This window comes from Panicum virgatum, chromosome 1K (genome assembly GCF_016808335.1).
Source record: "Panicum virgatum strain AP13 chromosome 1K, P.virgatum_v5, whole genome shotgun sequence".
Taxonomy (NCBI): Eukaryota; Viridiplantae; Streptophyta; class Magnoliopsida; order Poales; family Poaceae; genus Panicum; species Panicum virgatum.
The window spans coordinates 36,841,145-36,857,282 of NC_053136.1; the positions used below are offsets into that span (position 1 = coordinate 36,841,145).

Here is a 16,138-nt window from a genome sequence, read left to right on the forward strand (position 1 = left end):
TGCTGTTGGGTTTGGGTTTTCTATTTCCTATCCTTTCTTCCTTTCTATTTCTTTCTCCTTTCCTATTTCAAACCAACTCAAACTAAAACTATTTGAATTCAAATTCAAATTTGAATTCAACCCTAGCACTCCAACAAAAAGAACAATGCACCAGCATGAATGCAACAACAAAACTTAAACTTAGACAAATTTTAATTACTTGTGAAACAAAAATTAGATTAAATGCAAGACTAAGCAAATTAAATCCTAAAAAATTAAATAAAGCCAATTAAATTTATTATTAAATAGGAAATTAAATTAGGGTGTTACAGCGCTGCAACTGTAGCGGACAGCTCACACTTGAATGGCCTCGCCAAGGAGGCACGAATCCAACGGAAGAGCTCCGCCACTTCGATAGTCTCCTCCTGCGACATCTCTGGGGGGGTCAAGGGCGAACTTCCCAAGCAGCCCATGCATATCAACCTGCATCGAATTTGCTGCGGAGCTGATAGCAGTGCGCCATTGCTGGACAGTGTCCCTCCCGCGCGCACGCTAATCTTCGGCAATTCTCCGGGGCTCTTCAGCTTCCGCTCTGGCTTTTTCAGCGCTGGCCTTCGCCTTTTTCGCCGCGCGAGCGTCCTGTCTGGCGGCTTCGGCAGACTCAGCATAGCTCTTCGCCTCGGCGCGTGCGGCAATGAGGGCCTCCTCAAGAGATGCTTTCTCCTTCTCGAGGCTAGCCACGTGCTCCTCTACCCCCGCCAAATGCAAAGTCCGCTCGTTGTCAATCCTGAGTTGACGGGAGGCGCAGCGGGAAGCAACGAAGGCCTTCATAGAGAGGTCTTCGACGTCTTGAAGAATTTGGCTCACTCCGGTGGACATCAGGCATTTCTCCATAAGGGGAAAGCCGAAGGAGGAGCCGGCTTCGGCGAGGAATCTCCTCTCCCGATCGCTGCTCGAAAACCGAAGACTGCCGACGATGTTGTCCCCGATTAGCTTCGCCTCCGGCATCCCAAGAGCGCCAGCCATCTCAAAAGGGTTGGAGGTGCTTACATGGTAGCCGCTGCTCTCTGTCGAGGTGAACGTCATGGGCCTTTGACTGGAAGACCCGGCGGGAGGAACCCGGCCGCCCTCGCCGACAGCGCCGGTCGGGCCCGTCTCGGGGGCAGTGGCATGTCTCTAAGGACCAGGACCAGACCCCTCCACGTCCTCGCCGCTGGACGGGCACAACGAATCTGAAGACATCGATGATGAATTCGGAGACGAAGGGGCTGCGGCTGAGGTTTTCGCACGGGGCTCCGTGGTAGCCAGGACAGATTGGATCTCCTGGATGAGTTCGTCATCGCTGTCTGGCTCCATGGCGTTGTACTCCAAAGCCAGCGAGGGCTTCGGTAGTGGAGCAGCGGTCGCGATAGGCCGAGCAGCAATGGGAGGCGATAGGCCGCGATAGACTTCCGTTTCCCCCATTGTCTTCGGACTCCCCAACTCTGCGAAGGGGCAAGGAGGTCAGGAACTCTAGAAGCTTCGAGCGTTTCGCTCCGCCAGGGCCAGAGCCCCCCTTTTTCTGTTTTTTCTTCTCAAGTGTGGCAGTGGCGCCACCGGTACCTCCAGCCTTTCCCCCCGCTTTCTGAACAGCGAGAAGAGCTTCGGCAGCGCGTTGAGGGGCTTCGATACCGAAGAAGGAAAACACCCGATTGCCTCGAGCACCGGCAAGCTTGGACAGTAGTAAATCATACTCATTCCCAGATACTTGTCCAAGCATCTCGTCAGCACGGGTCTCCACATCCGCTACATCTATTTCTGAAAACGAAGACAAAGGTTCTTAATGTCCTCGCAAAAAAAAACTTACGTTCTTTTCGAAGTCCGAAGACTTCGCTGAAGTTGGGCATCGGAAGCCCATAAACTTCCCTCTCCGAAGGAGCCCAGGAGGAAATGGTCCAGCCTTCTCTCAGAGGGAAGCACCCACATGCGACGAACTCTTCTGTTATGGCACGCATGCTGAGCACTTTTGACACCCCGCGAAGGACAATCATATATGCTTCGTTGGCAGGGATGCGAGCCACGTCCACCTTCGGGGTGTCGCCCAAATTGCCAAGCCTCCGGACAACCAAAGGGTGGCGCTTCGTCTCCGGGTCGAGGGGAACCTTGTGGTAAAACCAGAACGAAGACCAGTCCCCCGACCACTTGTTCTTCAAGGCCCCAACGGGGCTGGGAGCAGACTGTTGAAAGGCGAAGGTGTAGCACCCGTACTGGGGCTCCATCTCCGTTGATGTACCGTCAGAACCACGAACGAAGATGCTCTTCGGCTGGTAGTGCACCCGCATCACCCGAGCGAAGTTCTCTAGGGTCGGGGCGATGTGGCAGGTCTTCGACAACCACATGAAAAGGTTGACGCGGGCAAAAGAGTTCGGGGTCATATGGTGAAGGAAGACCCCATACCGGGCGAAGATGTCGATGACAGCGGGGTCGAGGGGGAAGCGAAGCCCAGCGGGAAAGGAGTCCTTAAAGACAACCACTTCATCTTCTCGGGGCTTCGCATAGGTGTCCGCCTCCGGGGGAACCCGTCCGAGGCCAGGGGTCAGAACTCCTTGCTTCTCCATTTCTTCCAGCATGGCCAGAGTCATCTTCGTCTGGCCGAAGAAGGTGGTAGGCGGAAACTTGTTCTTCTTCGGAGCCATTGCAGGATCAGGTGAGTTCACCGTGGCTCTAGCGAAGGGAAAGGAGCTAAAGCAGTGCCAGTCGAAGACAAAGAAACTCAAAGATAGAAAAAAGCGAAAGAGCTTAAAGTAGGGTGGCAATGGGAGCATACCACCCCCCGCCCAGGCGCCCTCACTTATATAGGAGGGGGAACGTGAAAAGTCTGGTTTACCCCTCCAGAGTTTTCGCGGAATGAGCGCGCGTGGGAGGGCAATGACGGAAATTCGCACCAGACGCCTCGTTCGGCGCGTTGATGGAAAAATTCAAAATTATTTTTAAAGTTTTTTAATTAATTCATCAATGATTTTATCAATACGCCTCGATGTCTGGTCCATTTGCTTAACAGGTAAAATTGAGAAGACTTAGGCCTCGACGGACCGCGAAGCGATCAGTCGAAGCCCTAAGGGTGGCACTTCGGGAGAAAAAGTCGAAGTCATCGCCCCTCCAAGGATGGACAACGACTTCGAGGGGCTACTGTTGGGGGCGCCACCTTCGGCCATCGACCGAAGGCCCCGCGCACAATTTGGATGCAACGACAAGGTCTTCTGCCCGCTCGGCAAACTGAGCAATCGAAGGACCTCAAGCTTCGAGCGAAGGAAGGCGAAGACCAACACGCCGAAGGCGAAGACGAAGGCAAGTGAAGAGAGGCGAAGACCAGCGCGCCGAAGGCGAAGACGAAGGCAAGCGAAGAGAGACGAAGACCAGCGCGCCGAAGGCGAAGACGAAGGCAAGCGAAGAGAGGCGAAAGTTAAGGCACCTACGGCGAAGACCACAGCGCCTATTGCGAAGTCGAAGACCAGCGAAGGAAGGCGTCGGATAGCAAGCGTTTCGGAAGCCGCGAAGGGGTCTTGTTCTCCGAGCAATGATGTGCGAGTCTGGGCCAAATGGGCTATAATGGACCCAATGGGCAGAAGGGGCCTGGATGTAATCTGCTAAATTATGTAAAAATAGGCTTGTGCCCCAGGAATATTCCGAGGATATAGTTGTTAGGGGGTATTACAGTGTAATAATATAGGGTGGTAGGTGAACCGTCACCTATAAATACCCAACCCCTATACATTGATGGGATTGAATTGGAGATAGAGGGAGAATTTTATTTGACTGTGCGAAGCCTCGTTTCTGGCTTGAAGTTATTATCTTCGACTGGTGCGCTCTTTCCCCACTGTTGTAGTGTTCATCCGTTCCGGAGGCACTCTCCACCAACACTAAGTTATGGAGAAAAATAACTAACCCTTTTTGAAAGAAAAAAAATAAAAAATCGCCTCCCCTCCCCTCACTCAGCTGCAATGAACAGTGAGTTCACGGCAGCTTGGAGGGGGGAGGGGTTGGGGTATTTATAGGCGTGGGCCAAAGGCACCGGTTGGTGCTCAATAATCGGTGCCAAACAATAGGCTTAGGCACCGGTTGAAGTTACCAACCGGTGCCTTTGTGGTGGGCACGTGGCAGCACCGGGTCATGGCAAAACCCGGTGCCTATACTGGGGTTTTGGTACTGGGTGATGCTTTAACCCGGTACCAAACCCCTTATCTTTGATCGCCGCTGGCCAAAGGTACCAGCTGCTTTTGCAACCGGTACTGATGCATGGCATCAGTACCGGTTGCAACAGCAGTTGGTACCTTTGGCCAGGACCTTTGGCCCGTTTTCTAGTAGTGGGTACTCACCCACCATCAGACACCATGTTAGATGCTCCATCCAAGAACTGTTTAATGCTATGTGAAAAGACAATTTTGCCCATATTGGCCACACCACCCTTCTCCCTCCTCTGCTCCACCTCGATGCCGGCTGTCGTGCCCTAGCTGGTGGGCGGACGCCGTCGACCGCCCGTGCCCCCGCGGGCGCTCATCCGCGCCGAGGCGCGCGCACCTGCGCCGCCAGTGCCAGGGCCTCGTGGTCGTTCGCACTGCTGATGACACTGCCACGGCCGCCTGCCGCTGCTGACCCTCCCGAAGCAGCCCGCATCCATGCTCCCGTCCAACCACTGTGCCTTGTGGAAGTGTAGTAGCACAAGCACCGCCATGACGTTCTCGACGTAGATGCAGATATCGCTGCGCATGTCCAGGAATGACAAAAGCGCTAGCAGCTGCCACCGCACCTTCACGCCCCCGCCGCACTTCGCTTGGTATGCGTCTAGCGCCTCAGCAATGAGCTTGCGCATCTCCGACACCTCCTGGTTCACCACTATCACGCCGTTGAAGCCCCAGCCTTGATGATGGCCTCCCACAGGGCCTGCCTTCTGTTGGGCACGGCGGCCTCCTTTGGGGCACAGCGGCCGTGGGGCATGGTAGCTGGCAGCGGTGTGGAGCAGCCAGCAGGATCCCGTGCACTACTGCATGGTGCAGTTGGGTCGCTGACATGTGTTGTGGACCCAATCCTACACGTCATTGAAACTGCACTACTGCAGAGGAACTACTTCCGTGGAGCAGATGCGGGAGAAGGGAAGGAGATGAGGAAGAGGGGGTGGCCTATAGAGGTGGAATCATCTTTTCACGGGATATTTAACCGTTCTTGGATGGAAAATCCAACAGAGTGTCATAAAAGGAACCAAAGTTAAACTTGGTATCAAATAGGGAACAAAATTTTTTAAAGTCCAAGAAAGGAACCGGTAATTTTTCTAGTGTCAAATAACGGATTTTTTCTTTGCTTAAAGGGTGAGGAGGTGAGTGAGGACACTTAGCTAGGGCCTAGGGGTAGCTTTTCTAGATTGCTCCTTCACGAGAAAAAGTGCACTTTATGTAGACCCTAGGGAACTAGCGATAAAAGAAAAATAGCTCATTGCAATTCGCAAGCTGGATCAGTATGAACCTTGTGAATTTAAACGAATCACCAATTTTCTTGGTTCATAGTAAGTTTTACATTCAAGCAGGGCTCAACAAATATGAACTATTCCAGCAGTATGGCATCACAGAAAAACAGACTAAGGAGGTCCAGTTCCCACATTTCATAAAGCATGCTTGATCGGGTATTTTTATAGGGGCAACATATCCTATGCAAACCAGTCATTTTGTGGAAACTATGGAAACTACAATCAAAACCACAGGATCCTCATCCAAGGGCTAATAGAAGAGGTGGGTTGTTTTAGCACTTAACCCCTCCCTCTCATCCCTCCTAATCCAAAATTATGCAAATCCCCCCGCTGCCAAAGACTGATCGGATGCTGCCCTCCTCCCGAAAGGCCGCCGCCCTCGTCTGGGGATTTGCTGCGCCATTGGCCGCCGCTGGCTGCTGCCAAGGGACTTCACCGTCCAGTCATCTGGCCGGAGGAGCTTCTAGCCAGAGGAGCATCAAAACGAGTTTGCCTGTGTCTCGCCGCCGCCATGGCCAAGGTCGGGATCTGCTTTGCGCGCGAGTTCGCGAACAGAGACATCCTATAATGCAAAAAAAAACTATTAGCATGGATCAGCCGAGGAGGCTTCGATTCGGCGGCGGCGGCGGCGCAACGCGACACGACGTGATTTACCTTGGTGACCATGAACTGCCACAGCCTCGCTGACCGCGACTGCTTGGCCGACAGCCAGGGCTGGTTGTCAACGAGAATGAACACCTTCTTACTGAGCGGGGCGAAGTAGAGGAATGCTCGTGAGATGTAGGATTGGATGTCCCTGCACGCACGACATGGGAATCAATCCCACACCTTCATCCTTGTACGGATCGTCTTCATCCCAGTAACCAAATTGATGAACAAGAAATTACCCAATCTGCAGGCCTGTCGAGGGGTAGATATCTGGCAAAGGCTGTGTTGGGCGAGGGCCCTGCACCTCCAGGGGCGGGATCTCACAAGGGACCCTGGACCTCCAGGGGCTGCGTCCCCCTGACGGCGGAGGGATCGTAGACCTCCATGGGTGGCGCCTCGTTCTGGTCCACGGCCGACGGAGCTCGCTGGCCGGGCAAGGGGCGGCGGAGCACTGGAGGCGGATGTGGTGCGGCACAGGTTGGGGGAGAAATAGGGGATGGGGGCTGGGCGCCGGAGGGGATGATGTGCAGGGGGTTATCCACAAAAGTTTGATTACTTGGGCTAATGGTGGGAAGGGTTAAGTACTAAAACAACCCACCTCTTCTTCTAGCTCTTGGATGAGGATCCTGTGGCTTTGATTATAGTTTCCATAGTTTCCACAAGTTGGCTAGTTTGCATAGGATATGTTGTCTTTTAGAGGTTATTGCTTCAGAGTTTTGAGTTGATTCCAAACCTGAACACATCTAGCAGGAACCAAGCTACTGAATGAAGAAACGAGCAGCATGTATCGAGATAAAGACACAGAAACATTCCAAGATTCCAACAGCGCTAAAGCACAAGCAGACTGTAGGAGTTCATGAACAAAGATCGATTTACAACTCTTTTCAGTACCCATGAGCAACTGCCGTTCCTCTCCCTCCGTGCTCGGACAGGGACCGCTTTGTCGCTGCAGGCCACCTCTGACGGCGGGTCCAGCCGCCCCTCCTCCCTCTCCCAGCGGTGATGCGGCCGGCGCCCGCCCCTCCTTGCTCTCCCAGCGGCAATTTGACCGGCGTGGAACGGCACCTGCCCCAACGGTGGCGGTGCGGCGAGACCTGCGAGGCGGCACGGCGGCACTAGCCTGTCGGGCCAGTCCAGCACGCCAAACATGCCTCCGTGGCGTGCCTGTGCCTCGGCACGTGGGCCGGTCTGGCCCGACACGAATTGATAAACAAGACAATCGTACAAGGTCTAATCGTGCCAGGCTAAATCAGGCCCGGATCGTGCCGTGCCGAGCCTGGGCAGCCGGAATGGCCAACTATACCTCCGCTCCGCAACATCAGACCCCGTTCGCTGGTCAGCAGTCGGCACCCCACTCCATCCCGGACTTCCGGCTCCCCGCCGTCCAAGAGTCCGAGTCCTATCTAACACTCGACAGGGAACCTTCTTGCCTTCTCTCCCTTTTTGCTACAGTTGAAAAGGGCGACTCGGAGGCGAACCGCATCCCGGCACCGTTCTCGTCGGCTCCCCGTCGTTTCCTGGCAGCCTCGCTGCCGGGAGATGATGGGGAGCTAGGATCCAGTGGCGGGTGTACATACTTTCTCTTTCTAGTCTAGATCTAGGCAGAGTAGAAATAGCTGTTCCCATGTTGAGATACTCGGATGGGCTCTTTTGCTATCTCTGCTTCTTCTCCGGTGATGTTGCTGTCTGTACTGCTTCTTCCGGCGAGGAGAGCGGCAAGATTAGAATAAATCTCCCTATGTTGGTCAGCTCGATTGGGGATCTGTTGTGTCCATGCCTCTCTTTCGTGGCGACGGCGTCGGCTTCAGCTTCGTCTCCGTTGGACGAGGATCCAGCTTCTGCGGTTAAGAAGGAGTATGTTATCTTACCAATCTGTCGAATCGGGTTGGTTGTTCGTCCCACCTCGTGGTGGTTTACTTCCCCTTCGAGGTTCCTGTTGTCCGGCGAGCCGGGGTCGTCCTTTGTGGCGTTAGGCCCCATGTTCCGAGCGCGATTAGGTGTCGCTTCAGGTGACGTTTGCCCCAACTGTCACCTGAAGCGCGGTTCGCTCTGCCTCCGAAAATTTTAATGGGCTGTCAGCCGAACTAAGATGTTTTACGCGTGCAGCATATTTCACGATAGAAAAAGTCTATCAAGTACAGTAATCAATACCACATGCAGCAGATTCCATAGTAGATAAGGCCATCTCCAGTAGCGAGTCGAACCATCCTCTGTAAAAGTAGCCACATAAGCATCCCTTCCAGTCGAATCCTGAGCCAATCCAAACTATGCCCCCCCCCCCCCCCCCCCGCACTCCAAGAAACAAGGCATAAGAGAGCAGGCTTTCTCTTCTAAAAGCTGCAGACACCCAAGGAGCAAGACATGGCAGGTGGGACCGATCCATTTTTTATTTGCGAGGAGTCGACTCCCAACGACGATTCGACTTCTCTCTCTTTCCTTGAAGATTCGCTTTCTACAGTGGTGAATTCGACTCGTGCATGCGTCAGCTCGGACGAGGATTCGCTTTCAACTTCTCACTGGAGAAGCCCTAAGTCCACCAACTATAGGAGTAATCATTACCATATGCAGTGCTCTAGTGAAAGTGATGTGTAGCGAAGTAAAAAAATATATATAAAATTGTGACTCTACGAGCAAGAAACATTCAATGTAAAAAAAGTCGTAAATTTCAAATCGAGTATCTAAATTAAATTTTGATTTCACCATAATGTTTCTCATGATGAGATCTTCAAATCAAGACCGCACTTGACTATGTTTGTACGATATTTTTAAAAATATATATTTTTTAATAATAAATAATTAGTTTCAGCTACTGTGAACAAATATTTTAATAATATGAACAAATAATCATTTTTATGAACAAAAAATTTACACATAACGAACAAATAATAATGTAGAATGAACAAAACATTAAAAGTCATGAACAAATGAGTCAATATGGCCGAACAATTTAATCTACAGAGTGAACAAATAAATTATACACCTCAAACTTTTATATTATGAGCAAAGAATAAAATATAACTATCTATAAAACATAAATGGATAAACAAATTGAATAACAAGGAGTAATAAAAAGTTTTTGTTTATGCATTTTTTAGGAAAAATTAAAAATAAGATGATGGGAAGGAACAAAAAATCAAAGAATGGAAAAGAAAAAAGAATAACAGTGAAATCGCAAACACTAGCTATATAGCTACATAGGTTAGAATCAATACGTTTACATGGGTGCATGCATGCATAAGCTACATGCACACATACATAATAAATCAACTAGAGAATCAACACTCCCTGTATAGCTGCATTCATACATAATAAAGCATTTACGGAATATGAGAAGCGAAGACTGTTCGGTGCACGTGGGACCAAAGGTGGATTAGAAAAGATAAAATTAAAAATAGAAAGGAAAAAGTGGAAGAAAATAAATAGTTTGAAAAATAAGCGAAAAGTGAAAGGAAAAAAATAAAATAGCATGGGACGTGAGCCCCAGCTGTGTTGTTGGTGCTAGAAATAAAATAACTAAACATATAATAAGAAAGTTTAAATGAGTAAATAAGAGAAAAGAGAAATAAATAAATAACTAAATAGATTAGCGAGATACAAAAGAAAAAATAAATATGGCGACAAGAAAGAAAGGGCGAAGAAGATGGAACAGGTAACAAAGGAATAAAAAGGAACGAGATAAGAAGAAAATGAAAGCAAAAAGAAATGGAATAAAGTACGTCGCCGCATATGCAGGCACATAGCAAGATGCTAATGGTTAGATGGGTCACACGTGACTGGATAAATATTTGGAGTGATGGGCCACATGAAACAAACCGAGAAACTATATATTAGGCCGAATTTTAAATAACAGCTCACGTAAAATCCTTTGGATTACCACTTTGTAGCCCGGGTGATATATAGCCACAGGGCCAGGTTCCGGCGGTGTGGCGATCAGCTTCATGGATGGTTGATAGCCACTTCTCCTGGCATGTTCGTTCATCGTCTTCAAGGCGTGTTGGGTCTCCGATGTGCTGTTCATGGTGCCTTTAAAACTTCATTCTTTTGTCGGTGTGGTGGTCAGATTCTTGGATGGCTCTAACCGTCGGCGACTAGGAAGATCGGGGATTGCAAGGATCTGGATGTAATTTTCATTTCTTTGTAGGTTGTATTTGCAAATTGGGTTGTGAACTGTCATCTTTATGGTTAATGATAATCCCGGTTCCTCTAAAAAAATCTAACACTCGACACGCCAGCTCGAGCTCTCGCTGAGCCGAGCCGAGCTAGCTCTCCGGCTCTTTAAGCTGAACCGAGGCGAGCAGAGCCGGCTCGTTATCCAGCCGTGCCAGAACCACCAGTGGGGTCGGCAACCGGCCGTTATAGCCGAGCGGGAGAGCACCCCCGCCGGCCTCTTCGTGGGAAGGAACAGCAGCTCGCGCTGAAAAAAAGAAAAGAAAAGAAAGAAAGACGGAAAGAAAAGCCCACCCATCTCCGGCGGGACCCTCTCCGGCGAGGGCGTGATGGACCCTGGCCGAGGCCCCGCTGAGCGCCCGCCGTCGCTCGCCGCCTCACCTTGTAAGAAGCGAAAGGTAAAGTAATCCCAAAACCCCACGGCGGTTGGTGTTACGGGTTCGAAGCCCGCAGGTCTATTGCTTTCTGTTTTCTTGTGCCAGGAAGATGAATCTATTGCCGATTCACAGGAAGGTTAATCTTGTGTCGATTCAGCCATTCAGGTGGACTTCTTTTCGGGTCTTTTGTATTTGGTGTTATCGAATTGAATGTTTCTTGGCTTCTTATTGATGTAGCCCTACCGATGTTTTGGTTCATGCCTTTCTTGGCTGGAGAATTATAACCCTAATAGGGAATGGATTCTAGGCCCGCGGTGCGTCCACGCTTTCCAATTCTTTTTTTGCCAAGATTTGTTATTTTTTCGGTTCAGACTTCAGAGTAAAAAGATCGTTCTTGTTGTGTCTTTTTGTATTTTGTGGTTTTGAAACTGAATGTTTCTTGGCATTCTGGTGGTTTGAACAGTCCTACCGATGTTGGTGGTTTAAGCCTTTCTTTGACAATTATAGCGCTAGTTTCAAGAGGGAATGGATTCGAGCCAGGCCCGCGTTGCGTAAACACTTTCCAGTTTTTTCCTTCTTTTTTTTGCGCCAAGATTTTTTTCTTACATCGGTTCAGAGCGAAAGATCGATCTTGTTTGGGTTCAGGTGGAATCATTTTTGAGTCTTTGTATTTGGTGGTTCTGGAACTCAATGTTTCTTGGCATTCTTGTGATTTGATCTAGTCCTATCAGATGTTGGTGGTTAATGCCTTCTTTGGCTTAGAATTACGAAAAAAAATTGTATTTCTCCTCATGATTATGTTAGATTATCGGGGCTGGCGGAATATTATATTGAATACCTGTGCTCTGCCATAATACGTGTCATGTTTACCTTTGATAGTTCTTAAATGCACCGTGGCTTGCAAGCAACTTGATCGATTCTTTAGTTGTTTTGAGTTACTGTCTGCACTGGACAGTGCAGTTATTTGACAGGATTGACAGGAGAGGTTATTGTTGTGTTTTGGGAATATCCTCTATGGATGATGTTACTAAGCATCGCATTCTTGCCAGTTGTCACTACGGTGCCTTTTTTGGGCAGCTAAAACCTTGCGGGTTTGCATGAAAAAAATTCTTTATTAATCTGGCTTAGGATTTTGTTTGGTTAACTGAACATTTTATAAAGTTATAAAGTTATCTTCTTCTTCTTTAATCTAGGTTGCTGGTGCACATTCTCATGGTTCTTTGGACTCCCCAAACTTGATCATAGGGATTGGTTTCGCCAAGAGCAATGAATGTACAGGTACGCATATGACTATGTGAACTTTCGCAAATGTTTTTTAACCTTTTCTTCTTGCCTTTTTTTTTCCAAAAGAACTTATGATCACTGTTTGTAAGCAGGGAAAATCTCCAACAAGAATTTGCATGTAATTGGGGACACTCCAAACCCATATGAGCAGGTTATTTCCGCCATAGGGAGAACTCTGTCACCATTTGATGAGGAGAAGCTTATACTATGCTTTGGATTTGGCGATGGTCAGTTGCTAACATGCCTTGATTCGGTCTTTTTACACAAATCTGATACATAATATTTTAACATTTTTTATTGCAGAAAGCACTCGTGACCATTCAGTATTTAGCTTCTATAGTGATAACCAGCCCTGTTGTGGTTTTAAACAAGCACTTGCTCGCTACAGGGAACTTGTTCCGCAACTTAGTTTTGCTGGTTGGTACATCATGTTTTGTGTTAAGCTTCAGTTATAACAACTTATTAAGGTTCATTTGGCTGATGCGTGATGATAATGCCTAACAGGTCCAACTTCATTTGCACCTATCATCGAAACTGTTATAGGAATTGTTGAGAATAGTGGTGGCCAGTATCATGTCCTCCTTATAATTGCAGATGGACAGGTCTGTTCTTGAACAAGTATTTCAGTTCTGTTAGAGAATATTAATTCCTTGCCCTAAAAAAAGAGTATTAATTCCTGGTCTGATGAATTCTTCTGATGTATAACCAGTACTGTGGTGTTTACTGTTTTCTTATTTCCAGGTTACACGAAATATTGAAACTGGAAATGGACAGTTGAGCCCTCAGGAAGAGGAGACCCTAGATGCCATTGTTAAAGCTAGGTAACCATACGCCCAATATTTCTGTATAAATTGCTCATATTAGCAATAAGTAGCTTATTGCTATACTGGGATTTTATGTTCCAACAAAATCCACCAATTTTGCAGTAATTATCCTCTTTCAATTGTGCTTATCGGGATCGGTGATGGACCATGGGACATGATGAGCCGATTTGATGACAACATACCTTATCGTGCATTTGATAATTTTCAGGTAAACCGTGTTTTCATTCTCTGGAGCTATGACACTTCAATGTAGATTAAACATGAGAAATACTAACTGGTGTTGGTGCAATGCAGTTTGTGAGCTTCACAGAGCAGATGTTGAAATCATCATCCAGCAAAAAGGAAGGAGACTTTGCTCTTTCCACATTGATGAAGAGTGCAGGACATTTTGAGGCCGCATCGAGCTTCCAGCTTGATGGGTATTTTTTTTTGTCTGGTCAAAGCCACACTCATCTCTAGAAATTTAGGTCCCTCTTTTAGATCTCGGTTGATTTATATCTAATAACTTTTGGGCAGTGAACAAAGAGGATTTTCAGATCGAAACGTGTTACCTCCACCTGTGGCTGATCAGAGACAGTATTCTGGATATTCATCCACCTGCAATAATGCATCAGTTCAAAAAATTGCATCAGCGGACAGTGATATGTGTGATCCACTGGTATGTCAGTGTCTTCCGAAACAATGAAACTGCAATTGTTGTCGGCCATAGTTCTGTTCCTTTACACATTTTTGCAGTGAATTTTTACTGGTCTTTTTCTGGTAATTGCCACTGGTTATAGTAGCAATCCTACCAATTAAATGATGGGACAGACTATAAATTTAGGTTCTTCCTTATATGTTACACTGATGCCTGACAGTTAATATGGCATATTGTTACCTGTGGGTTTTGAGTTTGCGCATTCCTCCCTCGAATGACAATGACAGGTGCAAAAATGCCATAAGAAAAGTTAGAAACACATGTGGCAAGTTAATGTGGCAGCGAATAACACATTCTAGTTCATAGTCTTAACGAGTTCCTAGGCGGAAGCTTGGATGTTTAGCAGCATAATTATTCGCTATCATTGAATAATGAAATGATATGTGCCGGCATTTCAAAATTGAAAAAAAAAACTTGTAAGTGCACCATCTGGTGATTTCATTTTTAGTCAGAAACTTAACATTAACTATACGTGATTACAGACTGCTGAGGGTCATAAAGTTACCAGTGCGCACAGGAATCCCAAGTTTGTAGAAATTGATAATGTCCATCATCCTGATTTGGAATCATATCTTCACATGACTGAGAGTCCTTCGGAAGAACTTGAAGACATAGAGTGCATTGAAGATCGACATGGTTGCAGATTGAAGCAAGAAATTTGTTCAAATGATAACGGAGATATTTCCAGGTAATATGTTGTTGTGGATTCGTATTTAGCAGAATTCTTTAAACTGTGCGGTATACATAGATCTTCCTGAGTCACTGATATGTACACTGCTCAATATTGTCAGTTGCTACATTCAATATTATACCTAAAATCTATAAGCAGCCAAGCCTTTTTGAACTGTAGTGGTGAAATCGTTTGAATGATGTCGAGGTCCATCTGCTTATGATATTTTTTTAGAAGATAGCTTATTGCTTTGCTTTATAGATTGCCATTTGTTCGAGTAAACTTGCTTATGATATTTATTGCAACAAAATAGTTCAGCTGTGGGCAAATCTGCTTATATGGTGTTTCTAAAGTGCTTTTATTCTCATTCATCTATAGTTCTATACTTGTTTGATGCAGTACATCTGACAAGACAATTGTGAATTGGCTTTCACTCCCACCCGGTGTGGTGTGGCGCATTTGGGGTTCACTTTGCAAAGATTCTGATCGCCAAAAGATGCGCTTTGTCTCTAAGGAGTGGTATAAGGAGATACCTGAAGTTATGGCCCGACGCCCTTGGGTAATTGGGTCTGGTACGATTCATGGAATCTTCCATTCTATTAATGGGAAGAGTCTGTCGCAAATGAAGTTCAGGTGTGAAATACCAGATGGGTCTTTCTATAGTAGCTGTTCAAGCTTTCTCGTGATGCAGACAGACAACGAACATTTTTTGTGGAGCCCTAGCAACAGGATGTCTCTGAAACTGCCACTAAAGACATACGAGAAGATTGTAATGCATGAAGACTCTGATTCTTACGCCTTTGCCTACTCCAGTGGTAAGGTCAAATTTTCCTATGGAAGACCCCAAGTTGAGTCAAGCTGGAAGCAGATATTGTGCTATGACAAATCTATCGGAGATATTTGCCAGTGTGATAATGAATATTATGCTGTCAGTAACATGTTTCGCCTCTACTGGCTGGATCAAAAGAGCAGTAAGCTTGAACTTATTGGACCCGAGCAAACGTCAAATGACATCAAGAAATTACTGCTGGATGGAAATTTTCCAGACCACCTCTTCCTCGCTGATGTAAATCATGAGCTGGTGATTGTCGCAGTTGGCCGAAATCTGCGGTCTGTGGACTTGTTCAAGGTTCTCTGGATCAGTGACCGAATGACAAGTTTGGTAAGGGTCCCGGACCTTGGTATTTGGTCATTGTTTCTCGGCAGAAACCAAGCAATTGCATTAAGTGCTGACGACTTCCCTGGTATTAGTCCAAGCACTTTGTACCTTGCTTTAGATCCGCTGATGGATGATGAGGAGCCTACCGTGCAGTTGTACAATCTTGCGACAAGAAGTGTTGTAGATACAGGCTATCCGGTCCACAAGCTAGGTTCCCCCTTTTTTTACCAACCTGATATAGTTTCAGCATCTGTATTGTATGAGTGATTTGTCAGAACACTCCTGTTGATCATTACATGTTAAACACCGGATAAAATTCATCTAATGCATCTTGTTTACCAAGAGTCCCAGGACCTTGACGCTAGGGGTGGATATCAAGCTGGCTCGGATCGGCTCGGCTTGCTTCCGCTCGTTTTGATAACTTCGGCTCGTTGTGATAACATGCTGGCTCGGCTCGCTTTGGCTCGTTTTGATAACGAGCTAGCTCGGCTCGGCTCGTTATCTAAACGAGCAGAGAATGCGAGCTCGAGAGGGAGAGGACTAGAGGACGCCCGACCGCCGACCGCAGCACGACGGTGTGAGGGCGAAGGCTGGGCAAGGAAATCGAGCAAGAAACGAGAAGAGTTGAGAAATCCAAAACTGGCCGCCAGTAAAAAATAGCACTTAAAAATAATCCAGGCTCGTAGCAACTGTATTCTCATACCGACCCAAATTTAGCGCTTATAGTTATCGCATTGCATCCTTCCTACTTCTTTCTCTCTCTTCCTGGCATCTCCTTGGTCCTTAGCCACGACGCTGGAGCTGCAAACTCTGAGTTGTTATCCGACTACGACTTC

The 16,138-nt window shown here is 47.4% G+C and overlaps 1 protein-coding gene across 4 annotated transcripts; it reads left to right on the top strand.

Annotated features, from left to right (window-relative positions):
• The first annotated feature begins 10,503 nt into the window (after positions 1–10,503).
• Positions 10,504–15,646, top strand: LOC120705624 (E3 ubiquitin-protein ligase RGLG2-like). 4 transcript variants are annotated; one of them, XM_039990084.1, is made up of 12 exons: positions 10,505–10,689; positions 11,862–11,946; positions 12,045–12,179; positions 12,256–12,369; positions 12,457–12,554; positions 12,694–12,773; positions 12,879–12,984; positions 13,071–13,195; positions 13,293–13,434; positions 13,956–14,161; positions 14,543–14,958; positions 15,020–15,644. In XM_039990084.1, the coding sequence occupies exons 1-12, from the start codon at positions 10,621–10,623 to the stop codon at positions 15,211–15,213; spliced, it is 1,770 nt and encodes a 589-aa protein (XP_039846018.1). In that variant the 5' UTR covers positions 10,505–10,620; the 3' UTR covers positions 15,214–15,644. The 4 variants fall into 4 exon arrangements, with proteins under 4 accessions (XP_039846024.1, XP_039846018.1, XP_039846006.1 ...); XM_039990090.1 differs by lacking the exon at positions 15,020–15,644 and having other exon boundaries at positions 10,504–10,689; positions 14,522–14,670; XM_039990072.1 differs by having other exon boundaries at positions 14,543–15,646.
• The last annotated feature ends 492 nt before the right edge of the window (positions 15,647–16,138 follow it).

Excerpts from the sequence above, each read along its gene's own strand:
- LOC120705624 (XM_039990072.1), top strand. The coding sequence starts at position 10,621 with ATGGACCCTGGCCGAGGCCCCGCTGAGCGCCCGCCGTCGCTCGCCGCC. Across the intron at positions 11,947-12,044 it reads CAAGAGCAATGAATGTACAG|GGAAAATCTCCAACAAGAAT; the intron begins GTACGCATATGA and ends GTTTGTAAGCAG. Across the intron at positions 14,162-14,542 it reads GATAACGGAGATATTTCCAG|TACATCTGACAAGACAATTG; the intron begins GTAATATGTTGT and ends TGTTTGATGCAG.